Below are 15466 nucleotides of genomic sequence, written 5' to 3'. Positions count from 1 at the left end.
ATTTTCTACTAATGACTATCAATGATAAAGAGTTTACAAAATCTTAGAGCCTTTGCTTTGATACCATCTATAATACCCTGGCTCCTTGAGGTTGTTGGGAACAGAGACATTATGAAACATTCCTTAAAGCTTAAAAACAATAAAATAAAGAGAAATTATCACTGCACCACTTTTATTTTGCCTTATATTCATCTAACCATCACAAAATTCTAATATATTATCTGCACCACCTTTTTTTAAAAAAAATTATATCAATTAGCCACTTTTACATTAACAATGTTAAATAACTTAAATGAAATGATCATTTTACCCCCAAATAAATTAAAAAAATATTTTATCTTATAAAAGCTTTGAAAAAAAAATTATAATTATGAAAATACCCCTAAATTTAATAAAAATAAATCCCAAATAGAGGTGCTCATCTAATTTTTATTAAATTTAGATTTTGTAAGATTTTAATAATTATTTTTATTAAAAATCATAATTTTGCAAAATTTTAATAAAAATAACTGAATTTATTTATTAAAAAACTATAATTTTCCAAAATTTTATTTAAATAAATGAATTTATTTACTAAAAAATAAATCCCAAAATTTAAATCCCAAGATTTTGTAATTATTTGTATAATTATAATTTTTTATTAAAATGAATTTTATTAAAAAATAAAAATTCTAATTTTGGATTTATTTAGGGGTATTTTTATAATTGTAATTTTTTTATTTTTCAAAGTTTTTATAAAATAAAATGGTATTTTAATTTATTTAGGGATAAAATTATCATTTTGTTTAAATTATTTAACGATGTTAGTGTAAAAATGGCTAATTGATACAAATTTAAAAAGAAAGGTAGTGCATAGAACATGTTAGAATTTTGTGGTGGTTGGATGAATATAAGGCAAAACAGAAGTGATGAAATGATAATTTCCCTAAGAGCTTGATGTCCATTTCATGACCGAATTTTAGAAAATTCACTTATTATCTACATGGAAACTCACTTATCCAAAGAGTCTAGCAAAACAATATATCGAAGCCGCCAACAAAACCATCCATCTATAATCTCGATCTGCAAAATGGTAAAGATGAGGGATGAGCTATCAACTCGGTAAGTAAACTCATGCATAACGTTATCCTATATCTACATAATATATAATAACTATTTATTGAAGCACTAAGATCTTTAAATAATGAGCACTTAAGTCTTTCAAACCTTAAAGCAATTTGAAATCATATATCAATTACAATTTGATACGATATAATATTGAACACTTATTATAATCGCTTAAGACAAATGTAGTCAAAATATGTAATATCCCATCCTTAAGGGGGGAAGTATATAATATCCCACATTGCTAGTGAGTAAATTCCTAAACTAGTTTATAAGTCTTAGCTCTCTTAAATAAGTAGATGTAATTTGGGTTACAAAACCTAATAACAAAATCATGGCGTGTTGTTGCCCAAAGCAAATAACATCTATTTGGTTGTTGGGCTTCGACTATTGCAACATCTTTACAACTACATGATATTGAAAGTTTCTTAATGAAACTTGCTCACCAACCCTTCTGAATACCAATTGATATAGTATAACATTAAATGGGCTCAAGCAGCTGAAAATAATATATGAAGAGCTTTCGTTCATCATTTTGTATAGTAAATTGGAGCTCAGATGCCCATACAAGGGGGTGAGATATACACTGAATTGGACCTGATCTCAATTTGATCAATTGTTCCTCAAACTACAGAAAAATGTTTTTATGTCTTTCAAGTGTGCATGATGCCAGACTGCCAGTGGCACCTTTCTCACACATAACCAATACAACGCAAGGACTATAACCTATATGCACTAATCAATCTCATTAGAAACTTCAAAACATTTAGCAGAAACATCCAAGCAAAAGCAGCATACAGCTGAACAGAGAGAGGATAGCACCCCAAAGGCAAAATTAGCATTCCACTCCACATTGTTTCAGAAGTGGACCTTTTTGTTTTGGCAAGAAAGGATCAATTCGAACCCAAAGCAGCGAGAAAATTGATGCCAGAAGTACTGACCAGAGGACAACAATAGTAGGAGTCCTGTTCTGTCTTCCCATCAAACCTTTGAGGAAAGGATAGAGATGAACAATGACCCAGAAGGCGAAAAATAGCTTTCCGAATAGAGGACCCCATGAGCCATAGCCATTGTTAATTGCATCAGAAACTCCAGCCACAACTCCCACCATGTTCAAGATTATAAGAGTGGTCGGTGGGATAAGAAGCGTAGTCCACTTGAAGAGATAGAGTTCACCAAACTCCTCGTCTTCTGCTGATTTTGATGTTACAGTGAAGTTGGTATCGACTCCTGCCAAGACTTTGAGAAGGCCTTGGAAGACTGCAAAAAGATGTGCAGAGACACCTCCAATAACCCAGAATTGCTCATTTCTCCACCAATCCTCAATGCTAACACCACTCCATCGAAGCTCAAGCACTCCCGTTACAATGATGGAGAGGAAAAGTGCCAAGAACCATATACTAGCAAGGTTGTTCAGCTGCAGAGAACAAAAATTTGGTTGGAAAAATTTTCAGCAAGACATACAAATGTAGAAATAATTTGATAAACCATTTAGATTCTACTTACAGTGGGGATGATGAATTTTCCAGTCAAAAGGCAGATAGCAGGAAGAGTACAATAGGCAAGTAAAGGAATGGAAGTGAAAGGATAAACAATGGTGTTGGTGTATGCAAGCCTCTCTAGCCATTTCAGCTTTCCACCATAGCCATACCATAATGGGCAGTGACGACTAAGGAAAATTTCAACAGAGCCAAGAGCCCATCTCAGAACTTGGTGCAGTCTATCTGATAGATTTATAGGAGCTGATCCCTTGAATGCTGGTCTCTTTGGCACGCAGTACACGGATTTCCATCCTCTACAATGCATCTTAAACCCAGTCAAAATATCTTCTGTAATTGAACCATAAATCCATCCAATCTGCAAATAGAACAAATTCATAAAATTTTATTGCATACGTTCAACATAATTTGAAAAGAGAGGAAAAAGAGCTTCCTAAAATCTCTTACCTCTTTGCCCCATTCAGTTTTCTCTTCATAGCCACAACTTATGACATGAATGGCTTCTTTAATAAGTGATGTGCTGTTAGTCCCTTCAGGGAGGCCACCATCTTCCTTGAGAGTTGAAGCAATAAAAACTGGTGACTGTCCAAACCGTTTCTCGAAGTTTTTCTGGGACATAAGTGATGATTTCTCTAACTCATCATATCCTTCAAGCCCTTCTTCAATCTCTTCGAGATCAAAGACAGGTGCCGATCCTTTCCTCACGTAGTTCTTCCCCATCATTTTCTTCTTCTTTGTATATAAGCCGCTAAAGAAGCCACGCTTGTCCCCCTTCTTCTTAGATTTTGACTTCCTAGAACCACCACAGCAGCAACAGCACCATGAAGGCCAGCAATCGCAGGTCATTTTAGGCCTCTTTTCGGAAACTGGTGGATCATAGCCATACAATGCCTGCCTGTTGAAGACACATCCTGTGCCGACATAAACTGGCCCTTGGATCCCATCTAGGCCTAACATGTTTATCTATAACATAAAAAATAAAAAAACGGAAATATCATTAGTCACCCAATTAAGAAAGTTACAACTCCATTAAAAAATTTAATGTTAATCTGCTTGAAACCAAAAATGTTCATCAGATTAGCAGGACTTACATCAAAGAACACAATGTTCCGATTAGCATATCTGTCGTGACGATCAATACCATCAAATCTCTGTGGAAACTGGACATAGCAGAGCTTTTTCCCTAGCTGAGGGTCCATTAAAAAGCACATTGCTTCTCTTACAGCCTTGCTGTTGTTTAGGTAGTGATCACAATCCAAATTCAAGATGAAGGGTGCATTGGTGAGCACTGCAGAGACTCGAACCTGCATGCAGAAAATCAAAGAAAACAGATCAGAACGGATATGTCACCGAAATGTAAAACAATAATTGAATTATAATTCAGGGGAAAAAAAAAGCTATTACCAGAGCATTCATGGCACCAGCTTTCTTGTGGTGACTATAGCCAGGTCTTTTCTCGCGGGAAACGTACACAAGACGTGGCAGCTCCTTGCCTTCTACATCAAGTGCACCCTCACTTCCCAAATATACCTGCACAAAGCGAGAACTTTCGGTTAAAACCTGAAATCAACTTGTTTGATAAGAACAATGAAAAATTTATTAAGGACATAATCTCGGGAAACCTGAATCATTCCAGGATGATCGCGAGTGTTGTTCCCAGGCCATGGCGTGCCGTCCTGCATCACCCATCCTTCTTCTGGTTTCTTTTGAGCCTTTGACACCAATGCATTAATCCTCACTTTGAATTCTTCATACTCTCTCTACAACACAACAGAAATGCATAATCCCATTAGTCCCATATAAAATGAGACAATGAGATAGATAACATGTGCACCGGCTTGCAAACTTACTTTCATGGCTCTGCGGTCCTTAACAAAAGTAGGCTGAACCTTGTCTTTCAAGTAATCAATCTTCTGAGAGAAGTAAAATTCAGGAGCCCTTGGCTCAATGCTATACTTCTTACAAAAAGGCACCCACCTCCTCGCAAACTCAGCAGTTTCTGATAGTGCATCAAACAGCAGCATCGAAGCACCATCATCAGAAACATAGCAGCTCACCTTATCAACCGGATAATCCATTGACAAGATAGACAGAACAGTGTTTGCTGTAATTATGGGTGGTTCCTTCAGAGGATCAACCGTACTCACAAAAACATCAACTGGGGCAAGACGATTAGGCTCTCCCTCGCGCTCAAACCTTATCGACAGGCGATCAAGGTAAGTTTCACGAGTGATGGGAAACCATTTGGGGAATTGATCAAGTATCCAAGAGAAAGCAAACCAGACTTCACAAATTACAGAAATAATCCATAGAGGAAATGCATCGTATGCTGGTGTTAAGATACGAAAACGAAGGAAGAAGGCCAGAATGAACAAGCGGAGAATAATGACTATGCGATAAGGATTGATTTTGCTGGAGGGAATGGGGACTTTTCGCCACAGCGGTTGTCGAGCTTCAGCCATGCTGCAAAAGGAAAATGTGTCAATTTATGATATTTTGATGATCTAAAAGAGGACAAGAGATGTACATATAGATGAGGAAACTATATTCAGACTCTTACAGGAAGTCATCATCTCCATCTCCTTGATCATTGCCTCCATCATCTTTAGTCACCAAACCTCTCTTTTCTTGCCTAATTTTCCATTTTTCAACTCTCTCTTGCCATTCTGCACTGCTGTAACCCTCTTTATCACCTTCAAAATCCTTACCAGCAACTGCAGAAGCAAATAGATTTTATATATATATATATGTGTGTGTGTGTAAAAGAAGCACAAATGTAGGACATTCAAAGGAAGAACACTGCGCGTATATATGCATACCGCTTCCTGCAAAGGAACCAGGGCCATTGAGAAATTGGTTCTGATTATTGTCTCCAATTTCCTGCAAAATTCACCACCATGATCCATACTCTCTATTTAGTTATTGCATTGGAGTTTTAATCATTTTAACGTTACGTATGGTTGGTTAAACACAGCTTAATTTTCTCGTACTTAACATTTGTTTAGGATTAAAGCACAAAATGAAGCATTCAAAATTGGTGTTTAATTGGTATATAATACCGAGCGAGTAGTAGTAACGTGATGATGCTGATCATGATCTTGGTTATCATAATGATTCTTGAACTCATCCTCAAAATCATCATCAAAGTTATCTTCTTCATCTCCAGCAACTCTAGCACAGCCTGCATGCAGAAACAAATGAAACCTTTATAATAATTACAAGCTTCATACATCTGAGGGGGAAAAAATCAATTTTTTTATTTGTTATTTTTTTATTCTTTTTGCAAAGAAATTAAGGGCATGCATGCAAAGCTAATAACGTACCTTTGTGACGCTTATAACGAGTGTTGCAGCCAGGGCAGCACTGGCTCCCTTCACTCCTTTCATAGTCATAACAAGGCCTGCAAACGGGGAAGCCGCATTCGTGACACGCCACAAACAGCTCCCCATTTTCTTTAAGTCCAATCTCGTCGCCGCAAACTCGACATAACTTTGATCCACTCTGGCGAGTTGGAGGCCGCTGCTGCCATATATGACATATCACATTATATATATAGAAAATGGAAATAACACAGTTAAAGATGAAGAAGAAGAAGAAGAAGAAGAAGAATGTGTATACATATAATATGTACCTCTTCATTGGCATGCATGACATGGAGCTCATTCCGGGAGTGAGAACCAGCAACGAAGCTGCCCATGGGGTTGGAGGCCATGGCGAACAAGGACAAGAGAAATTAAGAAAGCGAGATAGATGGAGGGAATTGTGAAACCAACTGGGTATTATTATAAGATGGAACTTGTGTGTCTACCAAACTGTGAGTTGAGAAGTCGTAGGTTTGAGTCTAAGAGACGTCAAAGCAGCAGCAAGCCAGGCGATAGGTAGGAGGAGATATTTGAGAGACAAATAGTTTGCTTCAAAATGCCAAATGCTTAGACACAAAGGCATGGCAGCGAAAGCGTATATAAACATTATGTCTCGATAATGTATAGCTCTGCAAACAAAACTAATGTACCAATTGCCTTTGCTTGCATCTGCATGTGCTACGTAACCCCACCTCTACCACGTTCCATCAAGCCCTTTTTTTTATTTTTTTATTTTAAAATACACACACGCATACACATAAGTGCCCTTAAGTTAATGAGCTAGTTAACATCACTTCTTAATATAAAAACATGGAGCCTTTTAACTTAAGTAAGAAACCGTTTTTCGAAAATGAAAATATCTTGATTCTGCTTAATTGTTTCTAGATTATAACCAGATTAATGTTGCTATCTATAAATTGACAAAATAACTAATGGAAAGAGGAAGATTAACATCATCAAATGACAATCTACCAACAACAAAAGCATAACTTAAACTAATTTTTCCATGTTTTATTTACTGAATTATATAAACTTCGCTCGTTTTCTAACATTTCTTATTTCTTAAAGTTGGTCATGCGGGTTGGTGTATAGGTCATATTCCTTTATTCCCATTGCAGATATCGAGCACCTCTCTATAAGTGAATAGAATATCCCATGAATTTGGTCAAGCACCAAAATCACAAGAACCTTTGGTGTCGCGGTTACATGTTCCACTACAAAGCACTCCCTGGTGTTACAGATAGGACCAACAATTAATGTATCGACAAAAATGAGGGGAAATTTTACGATTAGATCGGAGAGATTTAAAATATATTTACAGAGAACGATAGTTACAATGACAGAGCACTTGAAGATTTATCAATGCATTGGAGTTGCATATTTCTCCATGCATTTTTATGACCCATTGTTGTTACCCAAGCTTTTTATCCTCACTCAAAACAGAGCACAATTAGGAGGTCGAAGACTGCTATAACAATCCACTTTGTTTTATCAACTAAACTGAAGAGTTCATAAGCAAATTTTGCCAACATGAGCATGGCGGAAAAAAGGAGAGCACTTCATACTTCAAAAAAACTCTCTGCATCAGATAAGTTAGCTAACTCCATCTTACTGTAAAAATTTTGCTTCAAATGAGCATTGCCTAATGCTTTGTCGCTTGATGCTACTATGATTTATTCCTCAGTTCTTGGACGCTTTGAAGGTTGAGAACTTAACTCGCTAACATTTAGCTCAGCATTCTCCGGAGCTTCTGTTTCTGGTGCCTTTTGTTTCCCATCCAGCTCCTTTGGCTGTGAACTTTCCTCGTTTGTAGAGTTGGCATTAGCTGTGTCAGGTCCTTTCTTGTCATGGTCCACCTGTGTACCTTCTAATTCACTTTTTGTTAGGGAAGTAGAGGAATTCTCCTGGTTTGATGAAGATCCCTTCAGCATGTCAATGCCAGACTTTTGCTTCTCAAACATCATTTGCAGGTACTTCCCTTGCTCTTCTATTCGCAACTGCAAATTTCTTTGTATCTGTGGTGCAGAGAAATATATATATATAATGTATGACATAGTATGCATACAGCTTTAAAAAGTATCTGCACAAAAACCTGAAGGATCCAGCCAGAATGCTGAGATAGGTATAACCTTTTTGTTGGGGGGGGTGGGGGTGGGGGGGGTGAGAAACAGTAGTTTCAACAAAATAAGAAAAAACTAATCTCTTCACATTACAGAACTATAGTCTGAGAAAGAATAAAATTAATACCCAGAAATGTCACAATAAGAGAGCAAGGCTGGATGACAGTTGAGGTAAAGTTCAGTCTAATCTAAGGAAGACCATCTTGCAGTTTCCAATTTCTTAATGGAAGTCTAATGGAAATTTATAAAGTGCTTCACTGATCAATCCTATTTCCACCATATATATACAGGTGCAAACAAATGGCATTCATGGAACTAGAGCTTGGCTCCACTAGTTTATGAATGAACTGAGTTCAAGCTTTGAAGACTAACATGATAGAAATATATGAAATTCGACTATTATATATGATACAGAGTGCTACCTTTTTCAATTTAATTTCAACCCCAAAACCACAAATCAAACTAAAATATGGTTCTTTACTGAAGAATGGATTTATACCTCAAGCTGTTCGTGCAGCCGCTTTTGAACTTCCATTTGTAGTCGAAGTGCTTCAGTGATCTCAATACCCCTGTTATCCAAACCACAATATAATTACAAATACAAGGAACCAACATGATACAAATAACAAAGAAAACAAAACCAAAAACCAAAAAACCTTGATGTAAAGCTTGAACCATTGGAAATGTAGACCAGGTAAACCTAATCAGAATCTACAAAACCAAATTCCTTTTCTTTTTCTTTTTTTTGCAGTTCTCTATTTTCACTTGGGCACAATTTTTAAATCAGATACTTTAAATAGTTTTTCAGGCTCTATTCTTAACCAACAGTGGATATCAGATTGACTTGCCTTATCACTTCTACTAACAAGTGGGAAAAGGTCATGTCATAACTACTAATACAAACACACACAAAGGAACATCAGGGGGCAATGAAATTGTATTTCTACAACTCTTGAAGAATAATTTTTAATATCATGCAGGTGTCTTCTGTAAGCTCACTTTACAAGCCAAATAATCTCAGGGGAAGAAAAGCTGGCAAGCATAAACATATCTACAACTTCCCCACCAAATCAACTCATAAACCGCTCGAAAAACTGATACATATCCTTATCGCTTATGGTTCACCATATTTCATATAGCTTATGAATACCCATTTTCTGGATCCTTAAGAGCTTTAGAAACCAGAAGACCACATAAAATATCCACCCACTTGAAGGCTGTGGTAAGCCATTTCCAGTTTGTGGATAACCCTTGGTGTATAATTAAATGTTGAAACAAATGCCCCAAACAAGTCAAATGATGTAATAAAACAAAGGCTACAACTAATCAGAATATGAAAAGATGATCAAAGACCTGTAAAATAGTAAGTAAATGACTTACGTTTTCAAATCGAGAGAAGATATTTCTTCAAGAGGAGTCAATCTTTTCTCAGAGGACCCTGCAACAACAGAAAAGGCAGCACTACTGTAACAAATTTTACATATACCTTTTGCTCACATGTATCATATACTTCACATCATTAAAAATTTCAGTGAAAACACATCACATATCCAAGGACAAATATCCAATTTAGAAGACTCAATTTTTCCACTAAAAAAGAGTATTGGGATCGAAATGAGAAATCAAAATTTTTCCTGCTCCAACGACCAATATATCAGTATAGAGAGCAAAGAAGCTGATTAAAATAGAAACAAATGCTGGAACCCAAATGAAATTAAAGAAAATGGGCAGAAGAAATGTTGAACTTGGAGGTCTTTGTTACATACCTTCTGATGAATCTGGCCTGTACCTAGCTGTCCTATACTTCTGCAGTTCAAGAAACAATATATCCTATCAAATGAGTAACCCAGACATAGATGTGTGCGCACAAACACATGACATGCACATGCTTCCATGCACCAAACAGACAGATGTGGAGATATGCGCACCCAATAATTGTTACAGAAAAGTAATCTCCAGAAAAGAAGTGTTCATACCTGCAAGTGGCTTTTCACATGGTAAATAGTCAAGCCTTCAACTTTCATGAGTTTCAGCACACCCTTAGGAGTAGCTCCTGTAAGTTGAAAGACAAATCAATTGAAGGATAGGCCTTATGATTTAATTCGAGAGAGAGGGGCCAGGTGAGAGACACACTTTCACTACCACCAAGTTGGTTTACAGCCTCCACAAAGGCCTCATGAAGTTCTGGCGTCCAACGCATTCGTGGCTTGGCTGGGGCATTATTTGCTGAGGCAGAGGGGGTCACAACAGTGCGAATTTCTGTAGATGAAGCCGGAAGCTGCTGATGAACTTGGGTCCGATGTGCCGGCATACTTGTAGGTGTTTTTGGAACCTGGTATGACATCTGATGCAGCAAAATGAGAAATTGTAATTATTTTGCAAGGTATGTTAATCATCACATGTAATGATAGAGCTCACACCTTTGGTTCCATTTCAGTCATACTGGTGTCAGCAAGAATCTCATTCCAACTAGAACCCAAAGGATCATCATCGGTAATTAGCTGGTCTGCCCATTCATGCCAATCATTTCGTTTACTGAATTCCTCCGAAACAATGGCACCACTGCAACTACTACCTTCCATTTGACTATTTTGCACAGGGGTGTTTGCTGCAAAATCAACATAACCTGGCAGTGACTCTGGACACCAGGAAGAACTGCTCTCTTTGGTGTAATGACTTGATGTTGAAGATTGAGGTAAACCCGAATGAGAAGTCTGAGGAATTGGAGTTGATGATTGTGAAATGAAAGAGGTGGTCCTTGGAAGCTTCTCATGGGGTGATGCAGATGAATACTGAAGATCGCTTGACAATCCAGAGGATGATGAGAATATGTGACCAACTACTCCACTGTTTGCAGGTATATGAGGGGCAGGAGCCAGAGGCCTTGTCCTGAGTTCTTGTTCCATATAAACCTGTTGAGAATTTGGCAACTTGGAATACGTATCTTCCAGAGGGGTTGGAAGGACTGATAACGATGAAGACATAGGTCCAGAAACCCCCAAGTTATTGAGCTGTCTGGCACTTGATCTCTGAATGGATAAAGGACGTGCCTCCATTATTGTCCTTTATTTCAAATTAAAGAGTATTAATTATTCAGTCAAACAGTATCTTAATTTGTGCGCTTCACAAATCATGGCAATATGGCAATACATACTAAGTAAAAGCCTCCTGAAACTATCCTTCTCTCTGGCTTCCAATGTAGCACAAACTATCCTTCACATATCATTAACTGGTGTATGTTAGCATAAAATAAATAAACTAAAAATACCAATCCTAAATGCAAATAAAAGCTACCACAATGAAAAGCACCATAGAAAAACATTTTTGTGGATAAAAAGTCAACAACAACTTGGGAGATCATACATGCACTGATGCACATATTGAAGTCCAAGGTCAATTCAGAACGATAATAATACACTAGAGGAGATGCCAATTCACAACCCAATCCAAAAGCTTATACTGTTTCCAAGACATGAAAAAACATATAAAAATGGCAGAAATCACAAATTAGAAATCAGTTCCTAAACTCCTGTTTTTCGAACACACAATAATTATAAAGTTCGTTTCCAATGCAAAGATATGTTCTGGCAAACGTGAAAATACACAGGGCAGCGTTCTTCATAGTTCCAATCTGTAAAGGATTCCCAAGTCTATTCTTTTCTTCCTCCATTTCTTTTCCCTTTTTTCAAAATAAAAACCAGCTAGTCCTTGGAAAGAACTGCAAATGTTATACTGCCACAAGGATTATATGTATACCAACAATTATCTATGTAGCGGCCAACATCCCACTTACCTTAATAAGCTATACCTGTATGTGCAGCATGTTTTCTCGAAATTTCTACTTGGCTCCAAGTTTTTACCATCAGTGAGAAGCGAAAGAAGACAAAATGTCTCCGCAACATTGAATGAGGCCTTATATCAGAATAATTCCCAACTTTTGTTCTTTAGCTAGTAAATGTAATATCATTGTGCTTAATCGGTAACAAGATTATTTATATGGAATTTCAAGAACATGGCACTCCCAAAGACCACGTGGAGCAATAAAATCATAGTGGCACTGTACGTCATAAACATGATTATATAAATAGCATTTCAAGAACATAGTAATATTCTCAAACACCTCCTGTCACTGTAAATCATAAAGACCACACATCGGAAACATGATTATTTAAATGGCATTTCAAGAATATAGCCTTCTCAAACACCACGTGGCACCCTGAAATCAGGATTCTCATCAAACAGAGGAGACCAAAGCTTTGCAATCATGAACAAAATCAATGCCACTGCCAGTCAGAGAAGTAATATCTAAGCTAAATCATAACACAACTAGGTACAGAGTCCACTAAAACAGTTTTTATTTTCCCGTCAGTTCTGCATACTTCAACAACTATCAAACCCGAACAATACACAAAATGAGGAATCACAAAAGTAAGCTAAATTAAGCTCCAAAATTTAAATTTCCACCGGCACCCATTAATCTAAAAGGAGGAATTCAAAACAAATTATCCAAGTAACTCCCCACGCAAAAACAATTTCCAAACGCCGCAGCACGCAAAGAGCATAAATTCAATACGACAAAATTTATAGATAGCAGAATTAATAAGAACCCAATAGGGATCACAGAAAGAATTCAACAGGGTATCAAAAAAATAATAATAATAATCCACATTTTACCTCATAAATTTCTTACACAAAATTATCTAATGGGCGTACCGAGTTCTTACCTCAAAGGCTAAGAGATACGTCGGGAATCCGAAATCGAATCAAAACGACGCCGGAGGGTGATATAAAATTCGGTCACCGGCGGTGGCGACAAATTATAAGTGAACGGTAACCAAGTGCGCTTTGCTCTTCTCCCATTCTTCTGTTTCTCTTTCTCTTTGGCTATTTGGGCCGCTGCGTTGTTAAAGGTACAAAGATTGGGTTTGGGTCCACTCGCGATGCGAGGGGCGTGTGAGTTAAGCGATGGGAAACACTGGACGTTGTCAGGAAATGTGGGGCCCACTTAGGGAATTTGTGATTGGTTAGTGAGGAAATATTTGCTGTGCGTGCACGTGGGCTAGTTTTTTTTTTTTCACCTCTTATGATTATGAGATACGCTGGTCTTCCAGTTGCTCAAAAGCCAACGGGGCACGGCCATTTTCTTTTTTCTTTTCTATTTTTTTCCCAATTTCAGTATTTCACATTTCTTCTCTCTCTGTGTGTGTATATGTTAAATAAAAATGAAACAAGAGAATTTAAGTTGGAAACTTGTCATGAACCAATTGATTGATGGTACAAATCGTAATTGCATTCCTTGTTTTTTTCTATTAAGCCTGTCTTGGAACCTGGATTTGCGGATATGTATTTATTATGTCTCACTGTCTTAGTATCATCAATGCCCTTATATTTATTGGTTGGTGTCTTGTACATGACATGTTATCTGATCGTTTGGGTCACCATGGGCGCAGAATTTGATCATTAAGATCAGGCAGAGATGCTAAGTAAGCCTGCACATGATGCTGCGGCCGACAGCGTTTATACGGGACATGTTTCTAAGATCTACACACTTTTTATATATTTGTCATGGCCGTGGCAGTTGGCATTAACCCACACCCAGAATAAACAAAAAAACAAAGCCCACTTTCTGTTTGTCATGTTTTCTTTGAATTTGCTGTGATAATCTTGGAATCATCGTGAAAATTATGTTAAACTCCACTAGAATGCAGCAAGCTGCTCTCATTTTCTAAGCCAAACCAGGGGAGGACGGATGAGCATCAAAATCACTTGTAATTTCATCTCAGAGGAATAATTATAAACTCTATATTGCTTAAAAGTTACAAAAGCATATTCACTTTATATGGATGCCCAAATCTGGAATCTTTACCTTAAGTTTTTTTCCAGAAAAAATTGATTCACAATAATAAGTGGGGAACTTGGGACAAGGTGGTTCTGCTTTCCACTTGCATAGTTGATAAAACAAACTTTAGACTTGAGATCTTTCAACAGGTAACTAGTAAGCACATTAACACAAACAAAAAGCAAGTCACGACTTTCCAGGACAGACCAAAATAGATTTGCTCAAATTTTAGGACAAATAGTACATCGAATTTGGGAGCTTGAATGTTCTTTTTGGCTTGGGGAGTCCTTCAAAACTGCTCCACTGATCTCCAACAACTCCCCAAATACGATACCCTTCTTTAACCAGTCTTGTCCTTACCTGCGCCTTGTACTGCTGCATTTTCTTGTACTCATCTTCAAGACCCCTCAGTTCAAGACTAGCCCATCCATGGTATCCGACATGGATTAGGTTATCAACGGTGTATGATCTTAGAGTTTCCCTTCTTGAAGACACAAGGAAAATCTTGACCCCTCTGTTTTTGATCTCATGGAAGAGATTAAGCGTGTGCTCCAGAGCCGGCGCCTTGCTTTCTTTCATCCATGCTTCCCATGATGATACGTTCAGCCTCTCTCCCCTGTTGCAGTTAAAATCGCACATCGTAAACCATATGTTGTTACAACATATTCTAGGCGTTCATTTCGTTCAAAAATCGAACTTACCCGAAACCGTGTTTCTTGAAATAAGGAATGGTGGATAGAAGAGTGTCATCAACATCAAAAATCCAAGCATCTTTGCCGTCGCCGGCCAAGCTGCAACAACCGCTCGAGTAAAGCTTAACTTCTTCGATGGCCCTTTGGGAATCAGCCTTGTACTGGGAGGATGTCATGTACTTCTTGATGTGATCAATGCATTCTTGAGGCACGACTTCAAATTCCCTTATGTTGTTGAGCTCCACATTGATCCTCCAACTCTCACAATAGGTCTTCAAGCTATCTTTCACCGCGTGTCTCCTTGTTCTTTGGTTCAAAATGTTCCAATCTGCCAGCGCTGAGCCAATGCAGAGGCTTGTGAATGCTAGAATCAACACTGAGTTTCTTGCCATTTGATGCAATGGCAAACAGAAATCACAAAAGATGAGAGAATGATGAATTGAGAGGAACAAATAAAGGGGTAGGTGCTAGAATGGGCCGTGGGGCAGGTATGTGATTTTGGTGTTGGTGATTGAAAGTCACATGGGATGAGGATGAAAGGGTAATTTTTAAAAATCTCTCCTGATTTTTGGGCTTGTTGCAAATAGATGGCGAGAATTGATTTATTTATAAAAAACCCCCTACCGTCAGTTAAGTTTAACATTGACCGTTAGTTGACCGTGCAAAGACAATATTATCCTTAACAATAGTTTATAAACGAAAATAACTAAAAAAAAACCAAAATTATTATCATTATCATTATTCATAAAAAATTACCCGAGGATGAAATTATTATTACTTTGTTAATGTATGAAGACAAATTTTCAAATTGTGTGCTTCACAACTCATGTTGTCTCCCAATGTGCTTATG

General features: G+C 37.4%; 3 protein-coding genes across 8 annotated transcripts; all 3 read right to left on the bottom strand.

Moving 5' to 3' along the window:
• Positions 1-1578: 1578 nt before the first annotated feature.
• LOC102619893 (cellulose synthase A catalytic subunit 4 [UDP-forming]) lies at positions 1579-6378 on the bottom strand. Of its 2 annotated transcripts, none has more exons than XM_006479401.4 (12): positions 6235-6378; positions 5927-6122; positions 5663-5784; positions 5423-5483; positions 5164-5317; positions 4454-5066; positions 4226-4363; positions 4008-4133; positions 3695-3907; positions 3051-3566; positions 2611-2961; positions 1579-2521 (listed from the first exon to the last, which is right to left on the bottom strand). In XM_006479401.4, the coding sequence occupies exons 1-12, from the start codon at positions 6313-6315 to the stop codon at positions 1940-1942; spliced, it is 3153 nt and encodes a 1050-aa protein (XP_006479464.2). In that variant the 5' UTR covers positions 6316-6378; the 3' UTR covers positions 1579-1939. The 2 variants fall into 2 exon arrangements, with proteins under 2 accessions (XP_006479464.2, XP_006479463.2); XM_006479400.4 differs by having other exon boundaries at positions 5927-6125; positions 6235-6374.
• Positions 6379-7224: 846 nt separating this feature from the next.
• Positions 7225-12995, bottom strand: LOC102620365 (protein PHOSPHATE STARVATION RESPONSE 1). Of its 5 annotated transcripts, none has more exons than XM_052437464.1 (9): positions 12810-12995; positions 11240-11298; positions 10506-11148; positions 10219-10417; positions 10062-10138; positions 9852-9891; positions 9466-9523; positions 8585-8654; positions 7225-7980 (listed from the first exon to the last, which is right to left on the bottom strand). In XM_052437464.1, exons 3-9 carry the CDS (start codon positions 11139-11141, stop codon positions 7639-7641), a joined length of 1422 nt encoding a protein of 473 aa, XP_052293424.1. In that variant the 5' UTR covers positions 11142-11148; positions 11240-11298; positions 12810-12995; the 3' UTR covers positions 7225-7638. The 5 variants fall into 5 exon arrangements, with proteins under 5 accessions (XP_052293424.1, XP_052293422.1, XP_052293420.1 ...); XM_052437462.1 differs by having other exon boundaries at positions 10219-10429; positions 11240-11314; positions 12810-12990; XM_052437460.1 differs by having other exon boundaries at positions 10219-10429; positions 12810-12990.
• An 899-nt stretch (positions 12996-13894) lies between these two features.
• On the bottom strand, positions 13895-15137 carry LOC102618810 (acid phosphatase 1). Its single transcript, XM_006479398.4, has 2 exons — positions 14626-15137; positions 13895-14540 (listed from the first exon to the last, which is right to left on the bottom strand). The coding sequence occupies exons 1-2, from the start codon at positions 15006-15008 to the stop codon at positions 14153-14155; spliced, it is 771 nt and encodes a 256-aa protein (XP_006479461.2). The 5' UTR covers positions 15009-15137; the 3' UTR covers positions 13895-14152.
• Positions 15138-15466: the final 329 nt, after the last annotated feature.

This window comes from Citrus sinensis, chromosome 3, assembly GCF_022201045.2.
Source record: "Citrus sinensis cultivar Valencia sweet orange chromosome 3, DVS_A1.0, whole genome shotgun sequence".
Taxonomy (NCBI): domain Eukaryota; kingdom Viridiplantae; phylum Streptophyta; class Magnoliopsida; order Sapindales; family Rutaceae; genus Citrus; species Citrus sinensis.
The sequence above is the reverse complement of the archived record's forward strand: the minus strand, read 5'-3'. Positions and strand labels throughout refer to the sequence as shown.

Bases quoted from the DNA above. Each gene is read 5' to 3' on its own strand.
- LOC102619893 (XM_006479400.4), bottom strand. From the start codon at position 6,315: ATGGCCTCCAACCCCATGGGCAGCTTCGTTGCTGGTTCTCACTCCCGG. The intron at 4,364-4,453 runs GTAAGTTTGCAA...GTTGTGTTGTAG, and splicing joins AGGACCGCAGAGCCATGAAA to AGAGAGTATGAAGAATTCAA. The intron at 2,522-2,610 runs GTAAGTAGAATC...TGTTCTCTGCAG, and splicing joins GAAAATTCATCATCCCCACT to CTGAACAACCTTGCTAGTAT.
- LOC102620365 (XM_052437462.1), bottom strand. From the start codon at position 11,141: ATGGAGGCACGTCCTTTATCCATTCAGAGATCAAGTGCCAGACAGCTC. The intron at 10,139-10,218 runs GTGTGTCTCTCA...TTCAACTTACAG, and splicing joins CCAACTTGGTGGTAGTGAAA to GAGCTACTCCTAAGGGTGTG. The intron at 8,655-9,465 runs GTAAGTCATTTA...TTTGGATAACAG, and splicing joins TCTTCTCTCGATTTGAAAAC to GGGTATTGAGATCACTGAAG.
- LOC102618810 (XM_006479398.4), bottom strand. From the start codon at position 15,008: ATGGCAAGAAACTCAGTGTTGATTCTAGCATTCACAAGCCTCTGCATT. The intron at 14,541-14,625 runs GTAAGTTCGATT...TAACTGCAACAG, and splicing joins TTCAAGAAACACGGTTTCGG to GGGAGAGAGGCTGAACGTAT.